The following is a 17,455-nucleotide window of genomic DNA, read 5'->3' as shown; positions in this document are numbered from 1 at the left end:
GCCAGAGGAAACATCACAGAAGCACTTCACAGGAGGCTCCCAAGCACTGAGGATGTCACCGAGACAGGGGACGAAACGTCTGCAACACAAATTCCCAGCTCGGCGAACAGAACCACAACAATGAGCTCCCAAACTTTGAAATGCCAAGAATCCTATCTTTAATCCTATATTCACCATTCAAGATCGACCCTCCAAAGTGTATCACTTCGCATTAATCCAGGTTCAACTCCCATTTTCCATATCTCAGCCCAGCTCTGCATCCTGTCTATGCCATGCTGCAGCCTGTAATAACCCTCCATTATACCATTGGCATCTCCAAGCTGTATCATCTGCAAATTTACTAACCCACCCTTCAACCTCCTCATCCAAGTCATTTTATAAAATCTACAAACAGCAGAGCCCTGCGGGACCCCACTCACATCTAAGCTCCAGGCAGAACATTTCCCATCTACAACCACTCTCTGCCTTCTGTCAGCCAACTAATTCTGAATCCAAATAGCCAAATCTCCCTGTATCCCATACTTCCTGACTTTATGAATGAGCCTACCATGGGGAACCTTATCAAATGTCTTGCTGAAGTCCACATACACCATATCCACTGCTCGACCTTCATGGATCTCAAAGAACTCAATAGGATTTGTGAGGCATGACCTGCCCCTCACAAAGCCATGTTTGACTATATTTAATCCTATCCCTCAGCTTTCCAAAACTTTGTTGACCACAGACATAAGACTGACTAGTCTGTAATTGCCAGGGATTTCCCTTTTTTTTTTAAAGATTAGATTCTCCAGGTGCTCTGGTTTCCTCCCACATCACCAAAGATGTGTAGGTTAGGTGATTTGGTCATGCTAAATTGCCCATAGTGTTAGGTGTAGGGGAATTCGTCTGGGTGGGTTGCTCTTCGGAGGGTCTGTGTGGACTTGTTGGGCCGAAGGGCCTGTTTCCACACTGTAGGAAATCTAATCATTACTTACCCTTCTTGGAAAGAGGAACAATACTCGCCTCATTCTAATCCTCCGCTATGACTCCCGTGGAGAATGAGGCAGCAAAGATCTTCGCCAATGGCTCAGCAACTTCCTTTCTCACTTCCCGGAGCAGACTAGGATAAATCTGGTCTGGCCCTGGGGACCTATCAATCTTGAGGCATGCCAAAATTTCCAGCAATCAATGTCATCAATCATGATCAGGTCAAGACAGTATCCAAGCTCCTCAAAGTTTTCATTCACAACAAGATCCCTTTCCTTAGTGAAAACCAAAGCAAAAAACTAATTGAGGGCTTTCCTTATCTGCTCAGACTCCACACACAAGTTCCCTACACTACCTGTGATTGGTCCTACATTCACCCTGATCATTCTCTTATTCCTCATGTATGAGTAAAATGCCTTTGGTTTCTCCCTAATCCATCTTGCACAACCTTTTTCATGCCCTCTCCTGGCTCTCTTCAGTTCATTTCTGAGCTCCTTTCTAGCAAGCCTATAATCCTCTAAAGCTGTGCTAAACCCTTGCTTCTTCCACATTACATAAGCTGCCTTCTTCCTTTTGATGAGAAGCTCCTGTTCTCGTCATCCATGGTTCCTTCATCTTACCCCTTCTTACCTGTCTCAGAGGAACAAATTCATGCATCACTTGCAACAACTGCTCCTAAAACAGTCTCCACATGGCTGCTGTGCCCTTTCTGTGGAATAATTGCTCCCAGTCTGTACTTCCCAACTCCTGACAGATGCGTCATAATTTCCTTTTCCCCAATTAAATATCTTCCCTCGATAACTGCTCCTTTCCCTCTCCAAGGCTAATGGTAAATGTGAGGGAGTTGTGATCACTGTCACCAAAGTGTTCTCCCACCAGAAGATGTGACACCTATCCTGGCTCATTGTCGAGCACCAAATCCTAAATGGCCTCTCCTCCCGTCGGTCTGTCTACATACTGAGTAAGAAAACACTCCTGAACACACCTGACAAAAACGGCTCCATCCAAAATACAAAGGAATTTCCAGTCGATATTGGGAAAGTTGAAATCAACCCCTGATCCATCTGCATTTTTTCAAAATCTGCCCATCTATGAATTCTTCAAATTCTCTACTATTAGGGAATCTGTAGAAAACCCCCAATGAGATGGCTGTTCCCTTGCTGTTCCTAACTTCCACCCATACTGACGCAGTGGACAAACCTTCCTCAACAAACTTTGTTTCTGTAGCTGTGGTGTCTAGCAATGCTGCACCACCACCACCTGTTTTTTTCCACCTTCCCTGTTCTTTTTAAATGTTCTAAATCCTGGAACATCAAGCAACAATTCCTGCCTCTGTAAGATTCATGTCTCCGTTATGGCCACGACATCGTAGCCCCAAGTACTGTTCCATGCTCTAAGTTCATCCCTCTTATTTCTGACACTCCTTGCATTAAAGCAAACACATTTTAACCAATCTCTTTGTTTCATCACGAGATACCTTCCCAATAGATTACATCACTGCCCCATCTGCAAGTCTCCCATTCTCCCCCCCCACAAAGGTATGTGGCAGCGATTCCCACCCCTTGCCAAACTAGTGTAACCCCTACTGAACCACACGAGCAAATCTCCCACCCAGGACATTTGCGCCCCTCCAGTTCAGGTGCAACCTGCCCTTCATGTACAAGTCCCACCTTCCCTGAAAGTGGTCTAGGTATCTGAAGTCCTCCCTCCTGCACCAGCCTCGCAGCCACATGTTAAGCTGCATTTGCTGACTGTTCCTTACCTCACTATCTCGTGGCACTGGTAGCAAACCCGAGATCACTACTCTACTCGTCCTGCTCTTCACTTCCAACCTAACTCTCTGTAGTCACTTTTCAGATCCTCAATCCCTTTCCTGGTTATATCATTGGTGCCAATATGTACCACGATTTCTGGCTGCTCACCCTCCCCCTTCAGAAACCCAATTGGCGACATCCCAGACCCAGTCACCAGGAAGGCAACATACCTTTTGGGAGTCCTGTTCCTGACCACAAAATCTCCTGTCAATCCGTCTAAATATTGGGACACCTACCACTAGCACTTTTCCATTCTCCTCCCTTACCTTCTGAGCCACAGTGCCAGGCTCAGTGTCAGAGACCTGACAACTATGCCTTTCCCAATGTAGGTCGTCCCCACCAGCAATATTCAAAACACTACTTATTGCTGAGGGAACGGTCACATGGGATTCCTGTTCTGACTGTCTGTTTCCTTTCCTCCCCCAACAGTTACGCAGCTGTTCTTATTCTGTGCCTGAGTGACCACCTCCCTGTACATCCTTTCAATTTCTTCCTCACCCTCCCTGAATATCTGTAGTTCATCCAGTTCCCTAACTCTGTTTGAGGAGCTGGAGTTGGGTGCACTTCCCGCAGATGTAGTCGACAGAAACATGCGAATTGTCTCTCACCTCCCACATTCTGCAGGAGGAACATGCAACTCCCTAACATCCATATCCTGTTGCTCTGAAAGCACGCACAGGACTAAACAAAGAAGAAAAGAAATAAAAAGAGACCTGAAAACGAATCAAGTTAACAGACTCTTCGTAAGGTGTCAAGAGTTATAATGCGATTAGGAAAGAATTAGGATGCATAGAATGGGGTAGAAAAATGCAGGGGATGCAGACAATAGAAATGTGGAGCTAGTTTAAGGAACAGATATTGCATGTCCTTGATAGGTATGTCCCTGTCAGGCAGAGAGGAAGTGATAAGGTAAGTGAACTGTGGTTTACGACAGAAACTGCATCTCTTTTTAAGCAGAAGGAGGCTTATGCGTTGATGAAGCAAGATGGTTCAGATGAGGCGATGGAGAGTTACAGATCAGCGAAGGAAGGATTTAAAGAGAGAGTTAAGAGCAAAGAGAGGATACAAGCAGCCTTTAGCAAATTGTGGGTGGCACGGTGGCACAGTGGTTAGCACTGCTGCCTCACAGCGCCAGAGACCCGGGTTCAATACCCGCCTCAGGCGACTGACTGTGTGGAGTTTGCACGTTCTCCCCGTGTCTGCGTGGGTTTCCTCCGGGTGCTCCGGTTTCCTCCCACAGTCCAAAGATGTGCAGGTCAGGTGAATTGGCCATGCTAAATTGTCCGTAGTGTTAGGTAAGGGGTAAATGTAGGGGTTATGGGTGGGTTGCGCTTCGGCGGGGCGGTGTGGACTTGTTGGGCCGAAGGGCCTGTTTCCACACTGTAAGTAATCTAATCTAATCTAATCTAATCAAATAGAATAAAGGAGAACCCTATAGCTTTCTATAAGGTATGTGAGGAATAAAAGGATGATGAGGGTAGAAATAGGGCCAGTCAAAGACAGAAGTGGGAAGTTGAGTGTGGACCCTGTGTAGATCAGACGGGTGCTAAACGAACATTTCTTAATGAAAGATCTGAACCCTGGAACCTGCAACATCGATTCTTCACCCAGCTCTATCCATGTGGACACAGTGGTTAGCACTGCTGCCTCACAGCGCCAGAGACCCGGGTTCAATTCCCGCCTCAGGTGACTGTCTGTGTGGAGTTTACACTTTCTCCCCGTGTCTGCATGGGTTTCCTCCGGGTGCTCCGGTTTCCTCCCACAGTCCAAAGATATGCAGGTCAGGTGAATTGGCCATGCTAAATTGCACATAGTGTTAGGTAAGGGGTAAATTTAGGAGTATGGGTGGGTTACGCTTCAGCGGGTCGGTGTGGACTTGTTGGGCTGAAAGGCCTGTTTCCACATTGTAAAGTAATCTAATCTAATGTCTCCAGAATGGCCACAACATCGAAACCCCAGGTACCTATCCATGCTGCAAGCTCACCTACCTTATTTTGGATACTTTTGGCATTGAAGTTTACACACTTCAAACCACTTTGCTGTCTGCCAGCACATTCCTGTGACCCTGAAATCCTGCCCATATCTTTCCTATTCTCACCCTCCTGTGCACTGCAACTACACATCTGGTTCCCATCCCCCTGCTGAGCTTGTTTAAACCCACCCGAATACCACCAGCAAATTTACCACCCAGGATATTAGTACCCCTCTGGTTCAAGTGAAGGCTGTCCTGTTTGTACAAGTCCCACCTTGAATGAACCCCAATTATCCTAGAACCTGAAACCCTCCCTCCTGCACCATCCTTGCAGCCACATGTTCAGCTGATATCTCACTCTATTCCTTGCCTCGCTATCACGTGGCACATGTAACAAACCAGAGGTAACAACTTTGTTTGTTCTAGCTCTCAGCTTCCACCCAAGCTCCCTGAAATCCTGCCTCACATCCCTATCCCTCTTTCTACCTATGTCATTGGTACCTACATGGACGATGACTTGAGGCTGGTCACCCTCTTCCTTCAGGACCCCAAAGATATGATCGGAGACATCACAGACCCTGGCACCTGGGAGGCAACACACCAACTGTGAGTCTTGTTCGCTTCCAACAAACCTTCTGAGCCTCTAACTATTGAGTCCCCATTGACTAACACTCTCCTCCTTTCCCTCCTTCCCTTCTGTGCAACAGGGTTAGGCTCTGTGCCAGAGATCTGGGCCCTACTGCATGCCCCTGGTAAGTCAACCCACTCAACAGTATCCAAAACGGTATACATGTTTTTCAGGGGAACGACCACAGGGGATCCCTCCACTGACTCTTTATCCACCTTTGAACAGTCACCCAGCTTTCTTCGTGCCTAGGAGTAACTACTCCTCTGTAACTCTTATCTATCACAGCCTCTGCCTCCCGAAAGATCCGAAGTTCATCCAGATCCCACTCCAGTTCTCTAACACTGTTTTGGAGTGAGAGTTAGGTGCACAGCCCTTTAGATACACAAACAAACACACGCAGTGGCACGCACTCACAACACAATCATTTCTCTTATTTTCACATACTGTACTCTAAGTTCTCACATATGTACTCCCTTACAATCAAAAAACTCAGTCACATTCTCTCACAGAGAAGCGAGGAAGGATGATGTTTGGGAGGAGACTGGGAAGAAGGCATTCTAAACCAAAACCAATGGTCTTTGTGAGGGATGTAAAGCCAGAGTTTGCAAAGGAGGAAGAAGCTGCTGATGAACCTTTGGTTAAAAACTTCCACTGCCTCTACCAGCCAATCCAACACCCCATGTAGCTGAGGGTTCCAGAACCTGCTGCTTGGATTCTGTACCATTTCCCATGGCCAATCAACCTTGCCTGTCCATTGCCGGACACAATGCCAACTCACCTAACCTGCATATCTTTGGATGGTGGGAGGAAATCGGAGCACCGAGATGAAACCCACACAGACACAGAAAATGCAAACTTCATATAGACAGTCACCCACGGTTGGAATTGAACCCAGATCCCTAGTGCTCTGAGGCAGCAGTGCTAACCATTGAGCCACCATGCTGCTGATGATCCTTATGGCACACCACCACAGCCTACCATCCTGTGAATGGTGTGTTTACTAGTGCACTCTGCTTCCCAGTTATTGAACAATTATTCATCCACACTGGTACATTTTCTCCAATCTCATTTTACTTACCAATGTCATGTGGCACCTTATCAAAAGCCTTTTGACCATGCAAGTTCTCCTTAATCTATTCTACAAGAATGTCCTCAACACCTTCATGTTTTGAGCCACGATTTCACTTTCATTAATTCTTGTTGGTATTCCTCAGTTTTACTACTCTCAGAAAGTTCACTGGTTACAATGTTCTATAACAGACTGTCACATCTTCCCTGCTACTGACATCAAACTAACAGATTTGTCATTCTTTATTCTCTGTCTACATCCCATATTAAAAGAGCCGGGTTCCATTTGTGACTTCCACTCCACAGGAACCTTTCCAGAAACTACAAGAATTTGAAAGTTAACTGCCAATGCATCCAGTCTCTCACTGTCTCCCTCTCTCCCTTCAATGAGATGAAGCCTGTCTGATCCAGACAGACCTATCAAACTTTGAAGTATACCTCTTCCCTGTGACTTTTTTTTAGTTACCCGTTTCACATCTCCCTTGCTGTCCTCACATTATTGAGGCATTTAATCTCCCATGAAGACAGTATAAAGAAACTCTGAGCTTCTTTACCAACTTCAAGTTTTGTAATATAAATTCCTTTGTCCACAACATGCTCAAATTTGTGGCAGCTCATCTTTTCTTTTCATGTACCTAATGAGCTTTTATGATTTCCTTGCAAGTTTGTTTCAATTCGTCTATCATTTTTTTAAACTATACCTTATTGCTTCTTGGCTGGATTCTAAATTGCTCCCAGTTCCCAGGCTTAAAAATGCATGCCTTGCTGTCATTAACAAGTCATTTCTTTTCCCAGTAACCACATATACTTCCTGCAGACCATATGGAACTTTTTTTTTTAAATTTTAGAGTGGAAACAGGTCTGTTGGCCCAACAAATCCACACCGACCCTCCGAAGAGCAAGCCACCCACACCCAATCCCCTACATTTACCCCTTCACATAACACTACAGGCAATTTAGCATGGCCAAATCACCTAACCTGCACATTTTTGGACTGTGGGAGGAAACCGGAGCACCCGGAGGAAACCCACGCAGACAAGGGGAGAATGTGCAAACTCCACACAGACAGTTGCCTGAGGCAGGAATTGAACCCAGGTCTCTGGCGCTGAGGCAACAGTGCTAACCACTGCCACCGTTCCGCCTCAAACATTAACTACCTTCAAATCATTTTTTTGTGTTTTTCCTGATCCATGCTGCCATCTTGCACCCCATTCTATCATAATTTTGTTCCTTCAGATTTAACACCTTAGTTCTACAACTGAAGGATTTAATAACGAGAGGTCACACTTTCAAGGTGAGAGATGAAAAGTTTAAGGGGAATACGTGCGACAAGTACTTCACACAGAGGGTGGTGGGTATTTGGAACGTGTTGCCAGCAGAGGTGGTAGACAAGCACTGTAGATTCAATTAAGATGCATCTGGACAGATGCATGAGTAGGTGGAGAGCAGAAGGATACAGATGCTTAGCAACTGGGTGGCAGGTTTAGACAGTAGATTTGGATCGGCTCAGGTTTGGAGGGCTGAAGGGCCTGTTCCTGGGCTGTAAATTTTCTTTGTTCTTTGAACTTTATCATATTCAAACTTCAGGCAAAATTCAATGTTATGGTCACTCTTTTCCAAAGGTTACTTTACAAAGTTATTAGTGAGCAATTTTCACATCAGAGCATTAAAGCCAAAATAGCCAACATCTAGGTTAGTCCTCAATGTGGTACCTCAGAAACCCATCTCTCTCTCACTCCAGGAATTCGTGCTTCACAGCACTAATGATGATTTAATTATCCTGCTGAGTAAGTTGAAATGACCCATTACTTTACCAGCCATATTACATACATCAGTAATTTCCTGGTATGGTTACTGAAAATTACTATAAAGTGAAAAAAACAAAGCTCCACAGATGCTGCCTGCCATGCTGAGTTGTCCCAGCAATTTGTTTTTGTTTCTGAAAACTACTGTGACAGTTTGGTGACCTACTACAACAATAAATAATTATTTTCTGATTTGCAGCTCCTCCCAAGCTGATTTTACATTTTGATTCTTCAGTCTACAATCTTAAATGTTCTAACCTTGCCCACATTTCCTGTGCCTTTTTGCCCATCCCTTCTCCATGTCAAATATCCTTAGACAGTTCCTGATCATAATTTAATAACAGTGTTTTTAGTTTACAATTAAATCATACCCATTTACCTCAATTTGTGCATTCAAATTACCAACCTTCTTGTAGCTGCTACATGGAATCAGAGAGAGAACCATTATTTTAAAAACAAAGTATTCTCTTATGATGCTGCTTGATGCTTGTCTTCATTCCAATAGAAATCTGCTTTTGCTTTCTACTTTTCTATTGCCGCTTGTGCAGCGCTTTCCTTGAAACGGAGCTCCCTCTCAGGTTCCCAACTTGACAATTTTGAACCTCCCTCAACAGCATTATGAAATAAGTATTAAGTTAGCTCACTAAGCTTGAAGGTTTGTTTTCAGATGCTTTATCAAAATACTAGGTAACATCATCACAGAGTCTCTCATGAACCGCTGGTGGTATGTCCTGCCTCTCTATTTATAGGTTTTGGTTCCTTAAGTTGGGTGCTGTCATTTCCAGTTCATTTTTCAAGGGAAGGTAGATCGTGTTGAAATCTGCAGAACCCAAGAACTACAAAGAGCAGAAGAAAAATATCTATACAATGTTTTCAATAAATACAATCTGCTGATACTCCAGAAACAAACCCAAACAAGCAGATGCAGCACAACCAAAATCTATAGCCACATTACCTGACAAAGACATATCAGAAATGACCTCCAGACTACTTAGACCCCTTGGCATCATGGTCGGCCACAAACCTACCAACACACAAACAGCAACTAATGAACATAAAGGATCCATTAGATACCACCAGCAAAACTTAAGTCATTTACACAATACCATGCAAGAACTGTAAAAAGCATTACATCAGACAAACTAGCAGGAAACTTGCCACCAGGATACATGAACAACTGGCCACCAAACGATACAACCCACTATCAGTAGTTTTCACGCACAATGAAGGAGACCACCTTGACTGAGACAATACACATCCCAGGACAAGTGAAACAAAGACACACACGAGAATTCTTCGAGACATGGCATTTGAAACAGAACTCCATCAGGAAACTCATCAATTTTGACCCTATCTACCATCCATTGAGAAAAAAAATGAACCAGAAATGACATTACCCACTTTAAGAAGCCAAGAATTATAAATAGAGAAGTGGAACATACCACCAGTGCCTCATCAGAGACTCTCACTGATGAATGTTACCTAAAAACAAACCTTCAAGTTCAGCGAGCTAACTTCCATAGTTATCAATCTCAGCTACAAATCTTCTCAAAAATCGTTAGCATTATCAAATCTTTCCAGATGTATGTCAGTTTCTGTCCTATTAAGATGCAACACATCCAACTTGAAAACGTCCAGAATTGGTCCTTCCCATTTGTAAGTTTGTACACTCAATGGCTACTAATTTTTATAGTTCTGGTGTCTAGATCACCACAATATCTAGATCAGCACAGCAGCCTATGGCTTATTCGTGAATAGCCTCACAATGTCAATTAGGCACACAGTCACTACATTATTATCTATACCATTTACCTATGTAAATGGAAAAATTGCTCACAGCTGGGTGGAACAATTCATGCCAATACTTGACATCTTTGTGATGTAGAACTGATCAGAAATGAAATAGAACATAAACGGGAAAATACTTCAGTGTGGTTCAGGCAGCCTGTACAGATATATTAAAACATTAGCACGAACCCTAAACTGGTAACCTGAATTTGTGCCCATATATATCATTAATTCTGTTCTTCATGGATAGAGAGAGTATCTTCGTGGCAATGCCTCCACCAGAGTACACCTGCAAACCAATCAATGCTGACTTCTCATACAGTGTAAACATTGGTTCTGTGTTTAATTTATATTCTTAGAAATTCTCCCGATGTAAGAGAAAAATAAAATCAGCAAAGTATGCATGCTTGCAGCAATACTCAGATGCTGTTTATGAACAACTTTCTGCTGACTAATAACAGTGATTAACAGTTATAACTGGGCTGAGGTTCATTTTCATCAACACAAGCAGACATCGTGAACAGGGCTCAACCTTGGATAAGATTAACAACAAACTCCAAACAGTATCAATACTGATGGTCCAGCATGTTGGATGACAGACTGAATTCCTTCCCTCACATATTTGGTTTAATGACCTCTCCTAAATGTGCATTTACTGATGTACAATATGTTGAGATGATCATGTGACCATAGTCCCACAGAAAGAGCACAAGTGCAAAAGTGGACAGGACATCAATACCGCTGAATGTTTAAAACACTTTCCACAATTTAGGCATTTAAATAATCGATTATTAGTCTGAACTCCCAACAGTTTCAGCAGCCTGGATAACTGAGTAAACCCTCTCTACACTCTCAGCAAGTAAAACCTGTTTACCTAGGTATTCCCTGGTTTCTCAGTGGGATGGATAACTGAGTCAACTGCTTCCCACACTAAGGTCTGGTGAATGGTTTCTCCCTCGTGTGAGTCCGCTGGTGTCTGGTGAGTTCAAATAAACGTTTGAACCGAGACACACAATGGGAGCATCTGAATGGTCTCTCATCACTGTGAACTCGCTGATGAGTGCGAAGGTTCGATGAATCACTGAATCCCTTCCCACACTCAGAGCAGGTAAATGGCCTTTCTGCTGTGTGAATTCGCCGGTGTATCAGCAGACCAGATGACTGAGTGAACCCTTTCCCACACTCAGGGCAGGTAAATGGTCTCTCCTGTGTGTGAGTCCGCTGGTGTCTAGTGAGGTCAGATAAACGACTAAACCTCGTGTCACATAGGGAGCATCTGAATGGTCTCTCATCAGTGTGAACACGTTGATGTGACATCAGGTTGGAAGAATCTCTGAATCCCTTCCCACACTGAGAGCAGGTGAATGGTCTCTCATTTGTATGAACTCGCTGGTGTATCTGCAGGTTGGAAACATTAGTGAATCCCTTCCCACATTCAGAGCAGGTGTATGGTCTCTCCACAGTGTGAACTCGCTGGTGTATCCGCAGGCTGGAAGAATTAGTGAATCCTTTTCCACACTCTGAACAGGTGAACCGACTCTCCCCAGTGTGAACCAACTTGTGTTTCAGCAGATCAGAAGAATTAGTGAAACTCTTCCCACAGACAGAGCAGGTGAATGGCCTCTCCCCAGTGTGAACCCGCTGGTGTATCTGCAGGCCAGACGACTGAGTGAATCCCTTCCCACACTGAGAGCAGGTGAATGGTTTCTCCCCAGTGTGAACTCGTTGGTGTGTATGCAGGTCAGAAGAATTTGTAAACCCCTTCCCACAGTCAGGGCAAGTGAAAGGTCTCTCTCCAGTGTGACTGCGATAATGTGTTTCCAGCTCAGATGGGAATCTGAATCCCTTTCCACAATCCTGACATTTCCAGGGTTTCTCCTTGCTGTGACTCCATTTGTGTCTTGACAGACCAGATGATCGACTGAAGCCTCGCCCACACACACAGGTGTATGGTTTCTCCCCACTGTGAATGGTGTTTTTTGCTTTCATGTTTGAAATTCCTTGGTATTCAGGTTACAATTAATCAAGTGACTCAGATGTGATGTTTGATCCAAATTAATCCTTCTATTAGCCTGTAAAATTGATTTAAAAAGACAAAATGTAATTGAGAGAGAATCCATAAAAACATGCTCGGCCACCCGCCCAAACATTCCCTTTTGTGGCTCCGTGTCAAATGTCGCTTTTTCACATTCCTGTCAATCACCTTGGAAATGGAAGGTGCTGAACAAATACAAGTTAATGTTGTGATTTGGACATATATTACAGTTTCTTCATCACTGCTAGGTGAATAACCTGTAACTTCTCACCTAACAATAGTCTAGGACGAACTTCACTGCATGGAATGCAGCAGTTCAAGAAGCTCAATCATCGTCTTCACCATGGGCAACTGGAGATTGGCAATATTTGCCGGCCTTGTTCATGAAAGGCCTTGGGAGTGGAGTGAGCTGATCTACTCTTTTAGATAGTCAGCACAGGCAAGATGGGCTAAATTATCTTCTGTTGCAATCACTCGATAATTGTAACTCAATTTAAAAAAGGTCTCACGATGGAGGCCAGGGATCAATTTATGTACGTAACACTTACTTCTGTGCTTCCAGCCTCAGTGCTGTAAGAAACACCTGCAACAAAATAATAGCTGGAAATCTGAGTTAAAAAGCAGAGCATGTTGGAAAAACTCAGCAAGTCAGGCTGTATCTACAATGACAGAAAGAAAGTGAATGCATGGAATGAAATCAGGAAATAAAAATGCAGCAGAACTTGATGCTCTTTGTGATCTGAGAAGCAGAAGAGAAGAGGAGTAAAGCTGTGACTGTCACAGGCTCTAGGAATGGGCATTGGTGGAAACTCATTAAGACAAGATTAGCAGGAATTATGGTAAAATAGTAAATAGGGTTATCTAAAATTCATCACTGTCAACCCAGGAGAGACATTCAGAACAGACAAATATCACCTGGGTTTGAGATTGCTGTGCAGAAATACTCTCTTCCTGACCCCCCTATAAATAGAAATTCTCAAACCTACCTCTATCAGTCTAGGAGAGATACCCACAACATTGGGACTTCGTCATAGTCTCCACACATGTGCCCTGCTGTCCTGTAAAAATGGCAGCCATTATCCTTGGCCCTAATGACACTCTCAGGGCCTAGAAACACCAAGAGGCACTGCCCACACACTTACACAAGGAGCATAAGCCTCTAAACAGTCACACTAACATTATATTTCCGAATGCTGCCCCTTCACTGTCCAGATCCGTGACTCACTCCGCACCTGAACATATTAAGGAGAGGATGAGGCAACCATGGCTGAGAAGGGAAGTCAGGGATAGCATTGAAGCAAATGGAAAAGCATACAATGTGGTGAGGGTTAGTGCAAGCCCAAGCATTAAGAAGCCTCTAAAATTCAGCAGAGAATAATCAAAAAGAAGCAATAAGAGGCAATAAAATGAAATACAAAAGTAATCTAGCTCATAACACAAAAGAAGGCTGCAAAAGCTTGTCTACAGAGAAGCAAAAGTAGACATTGGACAGCTGGAGAAGACTGTAACAGGGAGCAAAGAAACAGTGGAAGAACTGAGTAGGTACTCTGCATCAGTTTTAACAATGGAAGATAACAGCACCATACAAACATTGAGAGATATGGGCCAGAGGTGAGTGTAGTGGCCATCACAAAGGAGAAGGTGCTGGGGAGGCTTATAGGTTTGAAGATGGATAAATCACTAAGACTAGATGGACTAAACCCCAGATTTATGAAGGAGATAGTACAGGAATTGGTGGTGATCTTTCAGAAATCACTGGCATCAGGGAGGGTCCCAGATGTTTGGAAAATGGCTAATGCAACACCCCTGTTTAACAAAGGAGGGAGGCAGAGGCAGGATACTCAATTGTTGGGAAGTTTTTAGAGCCCCTTATTAAAGATAAGACTGCAGAACTATACGGTAAAATAGAGCAGGGTCAGTATGGTTTTGTGAAAGGGAAGTCATGACTGACAAATCTATTCAATTTCTTTGAGGTAACAAATAAGTTAGACAAAGGAGAGCCAGTGGACTTTGTCTATTTGGATTTCCAGCCAGCCTTTTATAAGATACCTACAGCAGGCTGCTAAATAAGAACATGGTGTTAGTGGCAAGTAGAGGATTGGATGACTGGCAAAGTCAGAAGTTTTTGAGAATGACAGCTGGTCACTCAGACTTCCGCAGGTCTCACTGTTGGGACCACAACTATTCACGGAATACATTAACGATCTGCACAAAGGAACGGAAGGCATTGTTGCTACATTCCAGATAACATAGAAGTAGTTTCATACTCATCATAATAGAAGCAGGAGTAGGCCATTGGCCCGTCGAGCCTGCTCCGCCATTCATTCAGGTCATGGCTGATCTATCTAATGTCTCAGCTCCTCCAACCTGCATTATCTCCATAACCCTTAATTTCCCTACCATGCAAAACCCTTCCAACTGTGTCTTGAATATATTTAATGAAGCTGCCTCTACTGCTTCCTTGGGCAGAGAATTCCATAGATTCACTATTCTCTGCAAAAAGCATTTCCTCCTTATTTCTGTCCAAAAATCTACACCACCTAATCTTGAGGCCATATTCCGCAGCCCACGTCTCACTCACTGGTGGAAACAACTTGCCTACCTCCACCTTATCTATCCCTTTCATAATTTTATATGTTTTTATAAAATCTCCTCTCATTCTTCTAAATTCTAGTGAGTACAGTCCCAGGTGGCTCAACCTCTCCTCATAGGGTAACCTTTCATCTCCAGAAATAACCTGGCGAACCTCCTATGCACCACTTCCAAAGCCAGGATATCCTTCTTTAAGTAAGGAGACCAGAATTGTGCACCACACTCCAGGTGCGGCTTCACCAACCCCTTGTACAATTGCAGAACTTCCCTGCTCTTAGATTCTAAGCCTCTAGCAATGAAAGCCAATATTTGGTGTGCCTTCCTGATTACCTGTTGCACTTGCAAATCAACGATTCACATATGAGCACTCCTCGGTCCTTCTGCACAACAGTATGCTGCAATCTTTCACCAATACTCTGACCTACTATTTTTACTTTCAAAGTGGAAAACTTGACATTTACCAACCTTGTACCTCATCTGCCAGACACTTGCTCACTCATTAAACCTATCAAAATCTCTCTGCAGACTGCCCACATTCTCCACACAGTTTGCCTTTCCAATCAATTTCATGTCATCAGCAAATTTGGATGATTTTGGGATAGTGTAGGGGGACGAGCTGAGAATAGTTCACAGGTCAGTGCAACATCGAGGGCCGAAGGGCCTGTTCTGCGCTGTATTGTTCTATGTTCTATAGTTCTGAGGGTTAAAGAGATCAAAGGGTATGGTTCTAAAGTAGTAGCAGGCTACTGGGTGGAATGATCAGCCATGATTATACTGAATAGTGAAACAGGATTGAACATCACAAAAAAAACTCCTGTTCCAGTTTTTCATATTTCTATTCTGTTAAAGGTGTGATATAAAAACAAATGTTTGTAACTGACACAGATATCAGCACTATCTTAGATGATGAAAATCCTCTAACTCCTCACCGAACAGCAATCTGGGAGCCACTTTTACTAGATGGACTGCAGCAAATCAAGGTGGTGCAGAGTGATTTTTGAAGCTTGTGCTTTGGCTGCTCTGTCTCTTGCTTTCAATCCAGTTCTCAAATTGTTGAATGCTCTCACAAAAGGAAAGAAAAAAATATTTTTAGAAGTTTATTAATACTGGGGACGGGGTGGATTTGGGAAGGGGAGCAGTAATAGAAACAATAGGCTGGGTTTTTTGGTGGAGGATGGGCAACAAACGACCCCACTTTCCAAACCCCCTCCATCTTGTTCACTTGCCTCCCTCCCCTCCCTGCTCCATTCTCTCAGCCTCTTTCAAATTGACCGCCAACCCAGTAACAAAAATGTTCACACGGGGACATTTTCCCATTAATCTCAGCCACTAACACAGAGAGACAGACACACACAAGTGTCTCTCGCCAGCACACTTCACATAGTCCTCACTGAATACAGCAATGATTTAACCCAATAACCTTTGTTTTCAGCTCCATTCATACCAAAGACAGATAATCAAACTGCGAAACGATATACTTAAAAAACAAAACTGAACCAAGAATCGCGGCCGTTAACCGGGGCCTGTTTCAGGGAAGAAACCTGAGGCTCCCTGTGGCACAAATCGCAGCCCTGGCAACCCCATGTTTGGGGCACAGCCCTACACTGATCAACCATGAAACCTTCTAAACGGAATATAGCTCCGTCCGCTGCCCTCCCCTTTCACTTTCACTCACCGCCTGTGGACGGGAGAGACCGACATTTTTTTTCCGGCCATCACTCACGGGAGGCATACCCACAATCCACCTGACTATGCGCATGCTCCAACACCTCACCTAACCAATTGACGGCATGACACGATCAGAAGCGAATAAAGGGTGGGACTGGAAGACCTCTGGTCATCCAAGCAATGAGAGAAACTGAGGGACGGTCGGTCTCCCGGATAAATCAGAAAATTTCGTCGGGTCAAACTAACCTATCCGGAATTTCTATGCCTTACCTTTCAATCAGATTTCGCTGGAAACCTTCCTCCAGTTTAAAAAAAAGCAACTGTTAATGTTGCCTCTGCTTCCTTTCACGCAGCTAAGTTATGATCAACGTCGTTTCTCTCCCTTTTATTGCTTCAGATCTAGATTTTGCTCACAGGGCTCTCAATACTTTTGCCAATCCACGTTCATCCTATCGTTTGGATTATCAGCCTCAATACTCCTTACCTCATCAATACAACTCGAGAGACAGATCATCAATTTTCTGTAAGGTAAAAACAATGACTGCAGATGCTGGAAACCAGATTCTGGATCAGTGGTGCTGGAAGAGCACAGCAATTCAGGCAGCATCCGAGGACAGGCAAAATCGACGTTTCGGGCAAAAGCCCTTCAGTGCTCTTCCAGCACCACTGATCCAGAAAATAATGTTGCCAGTAGATCCAAAGAAAGGGAATTCATGGAATGCTTACAGGATGGCTTTTTGGAATAGCTTTTCATGGAGCCCACTAGGAAGCAGGCTATTCTTGACTTAGTGCTATGTAATGAACCAGACTTTATAAAATATCTTAAAGTAAGGGAACACTCAGGAAGCAGCGACCATAATATGGTAGAGTTCAGTATGCAGTTTGAAAGAGAGAAGGCAAAATCGGATGTAATGGTGTTACAGTTAAATAAAAGTAATTATGAGGGTATGAGAGAGGAACTGACGAAAATAGACTGGAAGCAGAGCCTAGCAGGGAAGACAGTAGAGCAAAAATGGCAGGAGTTTGTGGGTAAAATTGAGGACATTGTACAGAGGTTCATTCCCAAGAAGAGAGAGATTATCCGGGCAGGGATTAGACAGCCATGGCTGACAAAGGAAG

At 43.9% G+C, this 17,455-nt stretch overlaps 1 protein-coding gene across 4 annotated transcripts in view; it reads right to left on the bottom strand.

Annotated features, from left to right (window-relative positions):
* The window catches only part of LOC122543968 (zinc finger protein 239-like), a 36,244-nt gene extending 19,811 nt beyond the window's left edge, over positions 1 to 16,433 (bottom strand). Inside the window, exons 1-3 of one of the 4 annotated variants that reach the window (XM_043682975.1) lie at positions 16,344 to 16,412; positions 15,598 to 15,730; positions 10,361 to 12,113 (exon numbers count right to left, since the gene is read on the bottom strand). In XM_043682975.1, coding sequence (XP_043538910.1) covers positions 10,972 to 12,030 — 1,059 coding nt within the window. In that variant the 5' untranslated portion in view covers positions 12,031 to 12,113; positions 15,598 to 15,730; positions 16,344 to 16,412 and the 3' untranslated portion in view covers positions 10,361 to 10,971. Of the gene's footprint in view, positions 1 to 10,360; positions 12,114 to 13,062; positions 13,083 to 15,597; positions 15,731 to 16,343 lie in introns of those variants that run through there. The other 3 variants (XR_006310223.1, XM_043682974.1, XM_043682977.1) reach the window with 3 other exon arrangements.
* Positions 16,434 to 17,455: the final 1,022 nt, after the last annotated feature.

The sequence above is a fragment of the Chiloscyllium plagiosum genome, chromosome 45, assembly GCF_004010195.1.
Source record: "Chiloscyllium plagiosum isolate BGI_BamShark_2017 chromosome 45, ASM401019v2, whole genome shotgun sequence".
In the NCBI taxonomy this organism is placed as follows: Eukaryota; Metazoa; Chordata; class Chondrichthyes; order Orectolobiformes; family Hemiscylliidae; genus Chiloscyllium; species Chiloscyllium plagiosum.
The sequence above is the reverse complement of the archived record's forward strand: the minus strand, read 5'-3'. Positions and strand labels throughout refer to the sequence as shown.